This window comes from Pholcus phalangioides, unplaced genomic scaffold (assembly GCF_987345545.1).
Source record: "Pholcus phalangioides strain wild (caught in Gottingen) unplaced genomic scaffold, Ppha-v1.0 ptg000015l_1, whole genome shotgun sequence".
In the NCBI taxonomy this organism is placed as follows: Eukaryota; Metazoa; Arthropoda; class Arachnida; order Araneae; family Pholcidae; genus Pholcus; species Pholcus phalangioides.
Window position 1 is genome coordinate 116,331,817 of NW_028301608.1, and position 15,864 is coordinate 116,347,680.

Below are 15,864 nucleotides of genomic sequence, written 5' to 3' on the forward strand. Positions count from 1 at the left end.
AGAATTTTCGAACAATCGCATTCCTAAACGATGGATCGGCCGTACGGGACCTGACGATTCAGGTAAACACCACGACCTCCAAAATCGCCCGACCTCACAGTGCGCGATTTCTTCTTGACTATGATAAAAGACTATGTTTATGTGCCTCCCCTTCCAGTTACATTAGTCGAACTAAAGATACGCATAACAGCAGCAGCAGCAGTGGATGCAAACATGCTCGCAAAAGTTTGGGACGAATTTGACTACTGTATATAGACACGTGTGCCGTGCATCCCAAGGTGGGCATATTGATCACCTTTAATATGGTTTGTAAAAACTTTATGATTAGCCGTGTAATATAAAATTAATCTTAAGTGTCTATGTGTTCAATATTTTTCGTAATATACGCATTTCAAATCGGGTAATTCTTTTTGAAACACCCTGTATATACCACCAAATGGTATTTAATTCACGAGTTCTCTTTGTCCACATCTGCTTGCACACCTTAGGAAGATGATTTATAACCCTGATCGCCAAGCTGAACATCGAAATTTTCAAAGTGGGCTCGCTTTACACATGCGATGATGTTCGCACTACCTTGATTGGGAATCACGAAACTTCCACAGACGTAACAAAATTAATCTCAGGGTTGTTTATGTAGTTCCGACGACAAACAGTAGAGGCAGCCGTGATCTGAAGAAACTTAAATACGTCTTTAAACAAAATAATACAATTTTCTAAGCAAGTTATGAAGAATAGCTTCGCTTTCAGCCAACACCAGAACACTAGTCCTTTTCTCCATCCCGGCTACAGTGCCTCGTAATCACATGCAGATAAGCTGTAGAGGGGGAAAAAAGCTAACATGTGATAGAAGAAAACTAACTGGAGTTTTACAATAAGCAGTCAAAATCGGTTGAAAAATCAAAATCGACGAAAAATGTTTCCAAAATTGTTCCCCAGAGTTATCGTCAGTTCGTTCCGGAACTTATGACGAGCACCGAATTCATCCACTATCCAGAATTCATTGCCTTCCAAGCCATCAGAAACCAACAAAGCCCTCTGTTTTAAGTGCTGCCATCTGACTTTCTAATAGTAAGTGAGAGGAGCAGTTTCGCGGATTGCAATTTCGATGTTATGGGGTGTACCTGCTTTCTTTGGAGGGACTTTTTTTTAAGGGGGAAAAATCCAACTCACGCAATCATGGAACTACGGCACAAGTGACGACTAAACACACACGAATTTGCGTATACATCGGACAAGAAAAATAAATGAAACAGATAAATGTTAGGTTTTTTTCGTGCCTACCAACCAATCACAAGGCGAATGTCAAAGCGGATTATTCCATTGACCTCACTTTTGAAAGAAAATATTAAAAAAATCCGAAATATATGCTTTATTCTTTCTTTCTCTCGCCATAAGAAGCCGAACGAAGTTTTGCTCTTCCTTATTATCCGACATTTCATTTCAATCTTGTTTCATACCCCATACATATATATATATATATATGCATTCGGTATGAAGCGAAGCGGTTCATTCGGAGGAAGAGTTTTCTCCGGAAGATATGCAAATGACTTCGAACATATGCATGAAGTCATTTCTTGGGGGGGGGGGGGAACTCCGAACAAAAATATCCGAACGCAATTCCTTTTATTTTTTCCTTAAAAAAAGAAAAACTACCTATTTTACTGAGAATGAGGTAAAAAAAAAAAAAAATTGTATCTTACCACCCCCTCCGCCGCCATTTTTTTTCTTTCATTATTCTCTGTGGGAAGTAAAATAATGATGTGAATGATGAATAAGAAAGAATAATTTTTCATTTCACTTTTTCCTAGGGAAAAAAAGAAATGTTATTTTCTTAGAGTTATGCTCGAAATTTAAATATTTGAACACGATTCTGAAAGAAAAAATAAAGAATTGAAGGCAAAAACTACTACCGTATCCACAGAGAATTATTATTAATATATTTTTTTTTTCAGAAAAAAAATAAAATAGTAAATTTTTTCGTCAGAGAAATAAAGCGGGGGGTTGTGGCGGGGGGGGGGGGGGAATGTGTACTTCATTAAGGGGGAGTCCGCATATGCAAATATGTGTCCGCCATATTTGACAGTTTTTGAGCTGCCAACGGAAAAAAATAAAAAAAAAATTTTCCCTTTTTTTTTTTTTTTTTGGAATATTTTCGTGGGAAAATCCGAGTTTATTTTATTTACTTTTTTTTTAGGAGGGAATGTGACACGTGAAGTAAATCACTCGCAGCAACGAATTTCAAATAAGATGCTGTTACTACTACTGCTATATATTATTTTTGTGAAAAAATATTTTTCATGTTGATTTTTTTTTTTTTTTTAAATTTTAAACTTTATTTCAATTTCGTTATTTATCGATTCGAAAAATTTATTTTTGAATTAATCATTTTTTTTGTTGTTTTGCGAAGTGTTTAGTTTAAAAAAAGCTGTTATGTGCCAGCTTTTGTCAATGTAATAATTTCGCTCTCAGTAATCAACTCGCTTATGATTTTGATGTGTTAGTTAGGCATCGATTAAATGCAGTAGACGCTGCTTATTATAATCGCGGGCATTGTTATCACTTTTGCTAAATACGGAACGGGCCAATATCTTAACAAAATTCGTTTGAAGTTATCGGGAATTCGGTTTATGTTATCCATTTTTTTTTTCGTCGGAAGTTTTTTTTTTATTTTTGCATATATTGAATCTAAGGTTGAACCAGACTCACTTTCCACCTATAAGTTATCGTTTTCAACCTGCTAGACCAGCGGTTCTCAACCTTTTCTGACTCGCGGAGCCCTTTTCGTGTGTATAATTTCTATGGTGGAGCCCTGTTTAACTCGAGGAACCCTTCTTAGTATATTATTTATATGGTGGTTCCCTCTAGGCCTCTTTTTTTGTTTATCAAATTTATTGATTTATTTTATTATCCTCGAGTATGGCTGCGGAGCCCCTGGGAAGTGCAAATGAGGAGTTAACTACTCACCTTTTTGGGGCGGGAGTATGGACGATCGGGGATCGTTTTATTTTTGTTTTCTTCCTTTTTTTATCGTTTATTCTCATTATTACTGTTTTGTAAGATGGCAACAGTTACGTTCAAAACATCGTGGTAACAAGTCGCAAATGTATGTAGCTCGCATGCTTTATATTTGAAGAAATTAAATCTAATTCTAAAACGTCGTCTCATAATTCCGAACAAGCGACTGCGAAGCAAGCCCCAAAGAAACCAGCAGGTGCATATTGTGAAGCGCCAGTCCTTTCTTCATTTCCTATGCACCCGAGGTGCCTGGGTGAGAGCCCATCTGTTTAGACGGTACACTGGGGGTTATTCAACATATTACTTATTTTTATCCGTACGATACCTAGGCTATCGCCGTTTGGCAATTTCAGCCATCGCCGAAGAGGGACTAGACCATGTCGCGGGCTTTATTCAAAAATAATATAACGTTTACGTGTATTAAAATCACATAAAGGAACCTCGATAATCAACTATATAAAAATGGAGAATAATAAAAATATTTATTTATTAATTATTATTAATTATTTATCAATTCATAAAAATGGAGAATAATAAAAATATTTATTTATTAATTATTATTAATTATTTATCAATTCATAAAAATGGAGAATATCTAAAATAAAATCGTTGATAAATTGGAGAATATCTATGATATAATCACCTTTTCAATAAAATTGACAGATAAAATCTGAAATAAAACCTCAGCAATATAAAATATATAACTACATTAAGGGTCCGATATAACGAGTACGGCTTATAACGACAGTCTTGGTATCCGAGGGATTCGCAAGTGACTGTGAAATAGTTAATGTTAAAGATACAAAAATTATTTTTCATGTTATAGCCAGTTGAAAATTAGGAAACATTCGCTATAACGTCAAAAAAGTTCTCAAATGCTAGTTTTTTCCTTTCTCTATCTTTAAGAATTGAATACGATGACTTTTTCTTTACAAAGAATGGACATGGAATTTTAAACTTGTTGAATTTTTCGAGAATTTGCCAGGTAGGGCCTCAGAAAAATCACTTGGCCCGGGGGTCCACGATGCTCTTAAGACATATAGGGCCCCATAATAGAACATCACTTTGCATGGGGACTTATGGTCTGAGACGGCCATGCATAAACCCTCCACAAGCAGGAAGCTTACTGAACTCTAGCCCAGGATCGGCGTGGTCCCAGGATGATGTGTTGGTAAGCTCGTTGGATCGTCCCGTATTTTACATTAGTTTGGTTTCTGGGAGAGATAATCACCAACTTTTGGATTCGTGCCCTATCTAATACACCCAACTCCTCTAGTTGGAAATTGCGATATGACCGGAGTTGGCGTACGTTAAAGTAAGCCCAGGGTACCAGATGGTCCCGGGGGGGGGGGGGAATGGGCTGAAAAAAATTGAGAAACACTGATCTAAAAGACGTTTTAATGCAGATAAAGTAGCATTTTCTACAATTTCACATCCTGACGGAGCAAAAAAGTGGAAATTCACTTCTAAGGAGAAGTCCGTTGTATCGTGGACTGTCGTTATAACAGATTATTTATGACTGCATAAGAATTTTCACCACCACCGATATTTTTACTTTATAAAACGATCGCTTATATTAGAGAAATGTTCGTGTTTGTTTAGGTTCCGTGGAACAGTCTCGTATCCATTCGGTTGAAAGCATGAAAGGAATCGACCGGAATGGCCACACCATTGTTGGTTTCCGGTCTTCAGACCGTCGTGGGCATGAAACGGTTGCGACAAAAAAAAAAAAATTATCCAAATTAAGATAATATTTTCCGCTTCGCATCGATTTTTGTTCAGGGATTTTGTCAAATGCATCGCGTTCCACAAATCAATTTCGTACACGTTTCGACCATAATCGGAAAATCCACGTCCTCGAAATTCGATATCTAGTTCATAATAGAGTAAGAAAAAAAAAATCGATAGAGAAAGTATCGACTGAACATCGATACAGATCGGAACATTGGCGCGTGAAGAAGAAAAAAAAAAAGCAAGATGTAAATAAATCGTTAGGAAAACGTCTTTTCCTTTATTTTCGGCATCAGCGGGCAAAAAAAAAAAACGCGACGAAATACAAAAATAAAGACGCTAAACGTAGTATAGATAAGGAATATATAACACAAACACAATAAGATCATTTTTTTCAAAGAAAATAAGAAAGAACTTGATGAGCCCGAAGCGAAAAATATCAGATAATGTACGATCAAGTTCGCAAAAGTCACAAACATTTATTGCTTTCAGTTGAGAGAAAAAAGTCGTAACTTCTTCGGCGATGAATAATAATAATAACAATAATAAGAGGTTAAAAGAAAAAGATAAGATATAAGTCGTAAAAAGAAACAAAAAAAAATATATAAAATCGTATCGTGATTACGAGCGAAAACTTTTCAAAAGGACAATCGATCCTTTTTTTTTTTCCGTTTCGGCCAATAAAAGTTTTCTCTCGTAACACAGTTAAACTTTTTCTCCGCTGTTAAAGAAAAGAATTAATTTTCGTGTGTGTCCTTTTGAATAAATATATTTGATGGGATCGATCCACGAAAAGACGGAGGGGGAAAAAAAAGATCTAGGAAATATATATATATATATAAAAGGGGAAAAAAGGATTAGAAAGTTCGAGAAAAAGTCGACTTTCTCTCTTTTCTTTAAAGCATGTATGACTTTTCTCGTAACATAATGCGCTTCTTTTACTTTATCTAACTGAATAAATACAAAGAGAAACTTTAACATTTTCTTTTTCCTGTTTCGTATTTTCCACTGTTATGCAAAAGTTCCGAAGTTTTCTTAAGAGTTTTTTTTTTTTTTACTGAATGGTTTCTTAATTTCGAAGATGGTAGAAGCAGATACGTTCGGATTGATCGTCGCCGTTTTCATCATCATTATTGTTGTTGTTACGTGCTCCGTTGCAAAATACACGCTTGATAAATAATAAACGTTTAAAAAAGAAACCTTTGCTTATATGACTCGCTGAGAAAGTTCCGTATTTTCTTTTTTCAATGTGATATAACTGTCTTAACGGGGTTACGGAAAATTCACCGCAAACTATTCATTCACCGTCAAGAAAATTCACCGACAACCACGAGTCAGTGAGCGATAAATGACCGAGCGAGTGAATCAGTAAACGATACAGTAGCGAGTGAGGGACCTAGTGAGTGAGTGTCGTGATGAGTGACTCAGTGGTAGACTGGGGGATCTAGTGATTGAGCGAGTGACAGAATGAGTGTCCTAATGAGTAAGTGCGTGAGGTGGTGATTGAGTGCGTGTGACAGAGTGAGCGACCTAGTGAGTGAGTGCTAGAATGAGCTACCTGGGGATTGACTGAGTGACCTTTTGAGTGAGTGAGCAAAGGCGAGCTAGCTATAGTGACAGGCTCTGGTTTCACTCATTCATTCACTCTTGTCGAACTGATGTCAGTGAATTTTCCCAGCGATGAATTTTACCATTTGGTGAATTGTTGGTCAGTCAATTTTCCTGACACGGTCTTAACGTCCACTTCACGTTTGGCAAGAAATTTTGATTATCTCTATTTGACGAATTGGCGATAGATCTGGTAACCTTCAGCTAACCTAACCGCTCGTTAGAAAAGAAAAAAGGGAGAAGTGAAAAAATATGATATATAAGGTAGATGAGAGAGTTTTTCAGAGTTTTCACCCTCACCCTATGTGTTCTCTTTCGCTCTTACATGTATAGGAGAAAGATACATTATATGTGTAGAAAAAATATCATTAACAAGAGTTTAGGAAAGATAGGAGGGGGAAAGAAAAAAGAACAACTTTTTCGTAGATGATAGGGTTGCTATAAAGCTTCGCGACGGTGAAGAGAGAGGAAAGAAAACAAAGAGAACTTGTTTCAATTTATTTCACTGGTGTTTGGACGTAATATTACGCCCGTGATCGTAAAGAGGTTAACGATCTTTCTGGAAATATATGGTGGTTCTGAACTCGTGATACAAACGTTTAGCGATGTAGAAGCTAAACAAATATTGCTTGTTGGAACTCCAATCTGATCCCCAAAGAAGCTCTAGAAGGGTTCCGGTGATTTCCTTTCAATGTCTTTCCGCCCAACAGTCTTCTCTTACTTCTCCCTTATTTGTTGATTTTTTGCAACACGGTGTATGATCCGTTTTCAACTGAATATGAATAGTATATTCCTTCCTTTTGAAATTGTATGCCGAACAAAAATACGTCTGAACTTTATTTATTCATTTCATTGGATTTATAATTCTAGCATTTGTCTAGTTACGGTACGATGCCAGCACGAGAATATTTCACTTAGGGACTACTACAACAACTGCTCAAACGTACATGCACCTCGTACACATTCTTCTGCGGAATTTCTGACGAATCGATATACGCCAGAATGTGTGTGTTCTGTATGTGTGTGCGTGCCCTAACGTATTTATTTTGCTAGAATTGTGCTGGTTTCGTGTTCTTGCTGGTGATGTTACCTGTGTCTTCCATATTTTGAAGTGAAGATGGTAAATGCTTGAATTTTTTACGTTTAAGTATCACGTTGAAGGTCTGCGGAGCGACTTTTCAAATGGTAAAACCGGCTCACATAAAGCGACTACTCTCAAACACGTAGTTAGTCTTGGCTGAAAAGCTGACAATCGTCATCTTGTCTGTAAGTCTGATGAATAGCGTGTGACAGTAACACATTTTCACAATGCTGTTATCTCACCTTATATTCGCACAAAACTCGTGACTATCGTCTTAGCTACATATGCATGTGACGGCAAAAGTAGGAAAATAGTTACAAGCGCGTGACTCGACTGTGTATAATAATCGATAAGAAAACAGAAGGTAAAAAGTAGTGCGAGAAATGAATAGAAATATTTTATCTCGCGTCATGTATGAGGTAAATAATTTCTTTTCAGCAAAATTTAATTCAAGAAAAATATTAGGTAATCGAATTTACAAAAATATTCATAATTTTTTTTAGTTTCGGCAATAAAATGTCCCGAAAATTTCAATTATTTCTTTAAATGAAAGCGGATAAATTCATGCAAATATGTTAATTCTTCGAAATGCACAAATTTTATTCATTAGTTTTCAGAACCATAATTGTGTTATTTTCAAAATATATTTTGTGAATAATTTCCCATCTTAATCAACATTCTCTTATTTCTGCAATATGTAAAAATTTTAACACCAAGAATCGTATTACAGTAGAATTTCACTACAGCGATACTCAATACAACAATAAATCCCTTTACAACGGTATGTTTTAAAATTTTCTTTTCAATTGCCTACAACCTAATGTGTTAAATTTCTCTCGATACAACGATATCCTTTACTGCGATAAATCTCTCTATAACGATATTTTTTGAAATCGCTGTAAAGAAAAGATATTTTTTTTAAATCACTTCTGAATTTAATTTCAACTTCGTCAGTTGTTTTAGTTCTTCTGAAGGCGTCTAATAACATAGGTGTGTTGTACTCAAGTATCACCGAAAACGCGAAGAAAGTTATTTTAAATTGAAATTGGAATTTAATTAACACATAAAGACAAATACAGAACACAAACGTATTACATTTCGATATTAATCCAAATGATCATACAATCCTTCCAGGGTTCATTAATACAAATAAAACGCCACAACAGGCAAAATGCTCTATGAGGTGACTGAGAAATGCATAATACTTGGCAAGAATCGTATTACAGTGGAACCTCGCTACAACGATACTCGATGTAACGACAAATCCCTTTGCAACGATATTTTTTTAAATCTGTGGAATTGCCTATAACCTAATGTTAAATTTCTGTTGATACAACGATATCCTTTACTACGATAAACCAGGTAAAACCGCACTGGTATCTTGATTTGGGTACATAAAATTAATATTCGCTATGTTTTTGCTCATTGAGAAATTGGTGTCAATAATTTGTAATCATAAATTTTTCGTACTCATTTGAAAATTAAATCTGATCAGGTTATAAAACATGAATACAGTCAAATATAAGATACTTTAAAAAAACAGAATAAAGACAGATTCTATTTAATAGTCAAGAGATTTATTTGATTGATATCATTAATTAGTAATCGCTTAAATTTTTTAACACATTTTTCCGATTTTATTTCATGATTTAGATTATTATACTCTTTAGGTGTAATACATAAAAATTGTTTCTGTATTATATATTTTTATTTGGTTTTTATCACTTCGTATTGGATTCTTGTTCGTACATCATTGGTAATGTTGCTTTCTATGTCAGACGGAAGAGTGCAATTCGGTAAACCTCTTTACAGGGGCAATGCATCTAAGTGAATTTTATTAATAAACTAATCAATTAAAAGTTTTTTGCGGCGAATAAATACATAAAAGCGCATTTTCTGGTGATATTGACAATGCCGATGTAGAAAAGATGACAACAGCATGAATTCTAACGCACGTGAGGATAATGTTGCTTCTCGATATAACGATTGTCTTCCCTACAACGATATTTTTTCCGCAGAATATCGTTATATTGAGTTATCATTCTATATAGAACATTATATTTTTAACGAAGAAAAAACTAATATAATCGCATTTTTCTCATAAAATGTGAGAAAATATATTTAAATAAATATAAAAGATCCAAGAGATATTTTCTCGGTATATTTTCCAATACGATGAATTGATACGATTTCGTTCCTTTATATTCTTCGACTAATACAACAAATAAAGTACTTTTAAGCGGTTTTTTCTATTTTATTCTGTTCATGATACGAATGGAATTTATTTTTCTTCTTCTTTTGAGAACTTTGGAGATTCTCGCTTATTTTTTTTTTTTCCTCAAAAGAAGAAATAGGAAAGTGAAATTTCAGGCTGTTCAGAATGAAGATCACGTAGTTTCATTTTAAGGCCTGGGCTAAAGGGAGGGCCCCCAAAAAAAAAAAGAAAACTAAAGTGATAACCGCACAAGAAGGAATGGCTTCCAGCGAAAAGAAATACAACTCTAAGGGCCCCCAAAAGAAAAGAAAAACCCTAGATGTGTATATATTTTTATATAAAGAAGAGAAAATTCTTCGGTACAGAAAATTTTCGAGTTTCTCTGGAACTGATTCTGTTTCTTTTTTCAACCCTAACATTTTTCTTTTTCCCTATATTCCTGCTTATCCCGATACATTTATATATATGAGAGATATCGGAAAGGAGCTGCCGAAGGAAAATGCGGCTTAAAGATGGCTATAGGAAAAAACGGGGAAAAAATATTTTTGTACATATGTATACATATTTTCTCAAGTATCGCCATTCCGTTCGAAAATACACTCCTTGACTGGAAAAAAAAAAATGGATCAGCCCGGAGTCGGGCGAAACGTTTTCTGTGTGGGGTTGTGAATGAAAGAAATTTTCCAATATGGAGGACATTGATATAAGCTTTTATTAGTGTACAGGGACACCAAAAAAATCATGGTTTAGTAAGGCGTGAAACTCTATTATGCGCCGCCTGGCGGAAAAAAAAGTCGTAACTTATTCCATCGCACCTACTATGCCAGCCTCAGTAGTCTGCTATTCTGGAATACGGCATACAGCCAGAAATAAATTGAAGCCTGCTGAGTATTTTAGAATTCTGAATGGCCATCTTCACCTTTAATCTACTTTCTTCTGTGAAGACGATGGCGTGTTCCAGAATAAGGGGATCATAAGAGGGTTCAAAGGTTATATAAGCCCCGTTCACATGTGCAATAAAACATCCCGGGAAGTTTCCGGTAACGGGGATTTTCGCTACAAACCATTCACATGAGGTTTAGTTTATGCCGGTAATCCCCCTTTTTCTTTCCGGAAGTCGTCACTGGTTACGTGGGTTGTACGGAAGTAGTTGATTCAAGATGGCTGACGAAGGAGCTTACAGTAGTTTTCGCGGCGCAAAGAATTATGGGAGAGAAGGTCGATGTCGACCACCAATCCACCCCAAGAAAGATTGGTTTTTTTGTAGATGAGCTTCTCTCCCACCTTTTTTTTCCCTACGAGGGAGAAAAAAGTTGTGATGCCGGTAATTATCACCAAAGCAACCCCCAATCTTGCGCATGTGAACGGGACTATAATGACATCATGCTGAGCCGAAACCGCTGGAACCATAATTATGAGATTTGGTCAGTAGTTTTATTTCATGGCTTAAAAACTAACTGCAAAGGGGTTTTTTGAAACTCAACCCCTATAGGGTTCAAAGGTTATATATCGAAATCATGCTGAGCTGAAAAAGCTGAAGCTACAATTTTAAAATTTTGTCAGTAGTTTTAGTTTGTAATGTGGACACACACTAAAAACAAAGTGATATTTTAAAATTCAACATCTAAGGGGGAATCTATATCATATGTGGGGAGGGGGGGGGGGCTTTCAAAGGTTGTATAGCGCAATGATCGCTGAGTCCAAACAGCAGAAGCTATAAATATGAAATTTGGTGAACATTATATTTTATAATACGGAGAAAGAATCACTACGACGGGGGAGGTCTGGAAATTTAACCCCCAAGGGGGGTTCAAATGCTATATGAAGGAAATCATTGTAGAACAATTTTCTGTTTACCCTCGCGAGTTACAGCTAGTATTTATTCAATAATTCAGCAAATTATTCATAATTTGCGCTTTATTTTCCGCGGATGAAATAGTCTTCGACAGCGTCAATCTTTACTTTTTAATGCATTCTTAAGTCGATCAGAAGTACTGATTCTCTTCTTTTTATAAGTCTCTGATTCTATTCGGGATATTCTCTCAATACGGAAAAGTTTTTCCACTGAGATTTTTGTTATAGAAGTTAAGCGCATGTATCTTTGCTGGTACCTCAGATACGGGATTTTTTTTACATTTGCCACAACGCATATGTATGCAAATTTGGACAATACGACATCGGTGTCGGGAGGAAAAGAAAACGACATATTTTTTGACGTCTAGAGAGAAGTTACTTTGTTGTTTCGCGATATTGATTTCAGTTGATGTGTGTCTTGTGCTGTGGAAGCTTCTAGAAACATTTTCCGTTCGCTGCTGCGACGAATTCCAACGCGGGGAAAGATATCTTTACGCTGACACAAAAATATTTCCAAGTTGAAGAAACTATTTCTTCGAATCTTTCCTCCAAAAAAGTTTTGTCTTCTCAACATTTCCGCATTTTAGGGGGAGAAAAAAATATTTTGTTTATTTCTATTGAGATAAGGATAGAAATGTGTGTGTTTATGGAAAAACAAATGCTATATATACGAAAATTTCGCATAAACGAGCATTTTGTCACGTGGTTGGGTAAATTTTCAATCCATTGATAACGTCACCGCCAAGTGAGGAATCCAGATCGGCGCGATTGCTCCTCCCAACAGCCGAATAATATGGGAGACAAATCGTCTGTCCCGTAAAATACTGGATGATCCAATGCACCTACACACACTAAGTCTCTTCTCCGGTACATCGTCCTGGATCCGCATGGTTTCGCTCCATTCGAAGCTGAAGATATCTACCTCGGCTTCAGTCGAATCTGAAGAGGCTTGCCTCAGCTCCATTCGAGGCTGAAGGTTTATGCCCCTGCTTCATTTGTAGCTGAAAATTTCTGCACCCGCTCCATTCACAGCTGAAGATGCCCGCCTCAGCTCTATTCGTAACTGAAGATGCCTGCCTCAGCTCTATTCGCAAATGAAGATTTTTACCCCGCTCCATTCGAATCTGAAGATGCCTGCCTCCGCTTTATTCGTAGCTGAAGATACCTGTCTTCGTTCAAGCATGGATCCAGGAGGGGGGGGGGGACCGGGAATAACAGCCCCTTCCAAGAGCGAATAATATGGGAAAATCTGTCTGTCCCTTAAAATACGGGGCGGTCAAACGAACTTACATTATTTGCCCCTCCCGTCACATCGTCCTGTATTCGCGCCTGATCGTCACCGTGTGTGCATTTCTAATTCTATTTTCACCTCGATTTACAATATTCGTCTTTTATTCCAAATTCTCCGCATTTTGATTGTTTGAGTCATTATTTCCATCACGTAAGTCATTGTTTGCTGTTTTGTGTACCAAAACGCTGTCATTATTTTCAAATCTCGTCTATACTGGAACTACACTATAAATTTTGATAAAAGTTCTTTTATAAAACTTGAAAAATTCTTATAAATCTGATAAAAGCGTATCGCGCGGTTACATTCGGTTCGGTTCTGGCCATGTTCTGGTTTGGTTGTGGTTAAATTCGGGTGAATCTATCCAATATTAAAAGTTTTGTAAAAGATTTTTGATCAAACTTTTATAGGGCGATCCCGGCTTTAACAACCCAACTTTCAGACACATTTTTGCAGATAAAAGTTAGGTATCGGGTACCAGAATTTCCTGTTAAGAAGCTGCACCAAGAAAAATGACCGAGAGAAGAAAGTTTCCTTGGAAACACCCTGCGGCTGTTGTACGCGTCACACTTTCGCGGAAGCCACTCGAAATCTTTCTTTGAGAATTTTATATAATACATATTACGCGTCATTAGACATTAATCCGCAGTAAAAATTCAATTATTCAACTGGATTGAAAAGACGTACATGAATGCTGAGGAAAAAGAACAGAATTGAAATCCTTTTGTCGCTATCATGACGCGGTAGCGTACACAGAAAACAACAGAAGTGAAAAATATGAATAGGCGCTTAAATAATAAATGTACGTCAACAAAAAGTAACTGATGTCAAAAAATATGTTCAAAGTGTAGTGCAAAAGGTGCTATGCAGGCCTCAGATGACATGGAATTGAGAACATTTTGTGCGATTCCTGGCGTGGCTATAGGACTTCCCTGACATGCGTGCAACCTCAGCACTATAGGATGTTGGGGGGGGGCGGGGAACCTAGAAGAAATAATCGAGGTATGAAATAGAAGTCTCCGACAGCTGTCTGATGCGAAGATAGAACCAGGAAAGAAAATTCATCTGCCTTTGCGGCGAATCGAACCCACATCCTCTCACTCACAGGATGAGCGCGCGCTTGACCACTACGCTACAAAGGCAGCGAATCCTCTGGTCGTAACGCTAACAATGTGAGCTTTGCCCGGAGTTAGTCTGGCTGTCCATATACAGTTCCGTTTAGCGCTTACGGAGCGAGCGGGAGGACGTGGGTTCTATTTCCCATAAAGGGGACAACCTATTGAAAATTTCGAAATTTTGTTGCTGTGACCGTAACCGCAAGAGAGAGAGAGAGAGAACTAGTTTTTCCATTCGTTCTTGAGTGCATACGTTGAAACACGTGTATCTCGTATTTCATTTGCGTTCTTTGATTTTTGCGGCCACTGTGGGGCTTGCGTATCGGGAGAGTTATTTTATAATCGACCTGTATTTGAAACGCTGCTTAGATGAATTTGACTAATAAATTTGACCGGATAAATTTCTCACACGGTGGTAAAGCACGAGGCAATTTGCAGGACGTCACAGATTTATTTAGAACAGCTACAGAGTTTACACGTATTCACAAGCAGAAATTTGACTATACACGTTGAACAGATGGCCCTGAAAGACGGCTTCTCAAGCACACAAGAGTTTGTCTTCTCTCTCCTACAATGAAAAGTCGAGAAGTTTCTCGACCATTCTCGCGAGATCTCATTCTTTCCTCTTCATTCTACAAATTTCTCTTTGCGCCGTGACGTCATTAAATAATTGAGCTGTCGCCAAACTTGCCAAGTTCTTGCGCCGATTTGGTGAAATTTACAGAGAAATGCGTTAATTTTCATTTTTTATCTAAGATAATGACTATTTTCACTATTTACAGTCGAAAAATGGCATAATAAGTGAGCAAGAAGGACTATTTACATAATTTTCGTAACAATACTTAGAATTCAAAAGCCAATTTTTTTCTTCCGATGTAACATTTGCATTTCAGATATTTGATCGAAGTGTTTCGCAATGAAACTGTGGAAAAAAATATAATTTCATACGCGAATGCCTACTTATCATTTATTCTCGCTCTTAATGATTCACGACTCCCGAAAATTAAATATTATTGCAACATTTTTTTTTGTTTTTGTTCACATTTCGTTTGCGATAATGGAATTATTTTCATCTTAATCTTCATTTTTGTTTCTTTTTTTTTTTTTCGGACAAATTAGGAAAGAATCGAAATAAAGAAGAGGAAAAACAAAGAGGACGGATCTGGAAATGTGTGTGTGTGTGTGTTTTTTTTCAGTGCTGACTGTGGGATTCTAACGTAATTATATCCAGTGTTTAATGGAAAACAGAACTGGAAATTGGAGGGGGGAAAAAGTTGAAAAAAAAAAGAACAAATAAATAGATTGAAAAAAAAGAAGAAGAAAAAGAGGAATAAAATCGTCGAAGAAGAAGAAAAGAAAGTAATTCTACTCCTTGTGTCTGCTTTTCTCGTGATTTAAGAGATCTTTCAGATCAGTCCGAAGATAGTTTCGGACAACATCCGACGTGATGAGTTTTTTTTTTTTCCTATTTCTTTCCTTAGAAAATAGAAGAAGAACAAGAAAATGAAAAAAAAAAACCGTTAAGAAACATTAAACACGAGACGAGAATAAATGAAAAAATAAAGAATAAAGTTCGTTTAGTTCTGATTGAAAACGAGATTTTTCTTTATTTCCTACGAAAAAACTTCAAAAAAAAATGTGAATATTTGTTATCGAGATAACAACAGAAAAAACGAATTCTTTGACATTTTCAAGATAATTTTCCGATGAATATATATATATATTTTTTTCGTATAATCATCGACATCAAGTTTTTCTGGATTAAAATTCTTGATATAAATTTAAATTTAAGTAGATTTAAAAAAAGAAACGTTTTTTCCTCGACTCTAATGACGTTTTATTAAAGATAATAATAATGGCGTCATCGAATAACAGAAGAAATCAGATTTCCTTTCCTTGGAATGACGATAATAGTAGTAATCAGTGAATAATTTATGGCTTATCGTTCGATGAT

The 15,864-nt window shown here is 36.2% G+C and overlaps 1 protein-coding gene across 3 annotated transcripts in view; it reads left to right on the forward strand.

The window, feature by feature from the left end:
• LOC149077690 (nucleolysin TIAR-like) overlaps positions 1-15,504 on the forward strand; it is a 158,640-nt gene extending 143,136 nt beyond the window's left edge. For all 3 annotated transcript variants that reach the window (XM_089245271.1, XM_089245273.1, XM_089245269.1), the window contains one exon: positions 15,030-15,504. In XM_089245271.1, coding sequence (XP_089101397.1) covers positions 15,030-15,045 — 16 coding nt within the window. In that variant the 3' untranslated portion in view covers positions 15,046-15,504. The remainder of the gene's footprint in view (positions 1-15,029) is intronic.
• Positions 15,505-15,864: the final 360 nt, after the last annotated feature.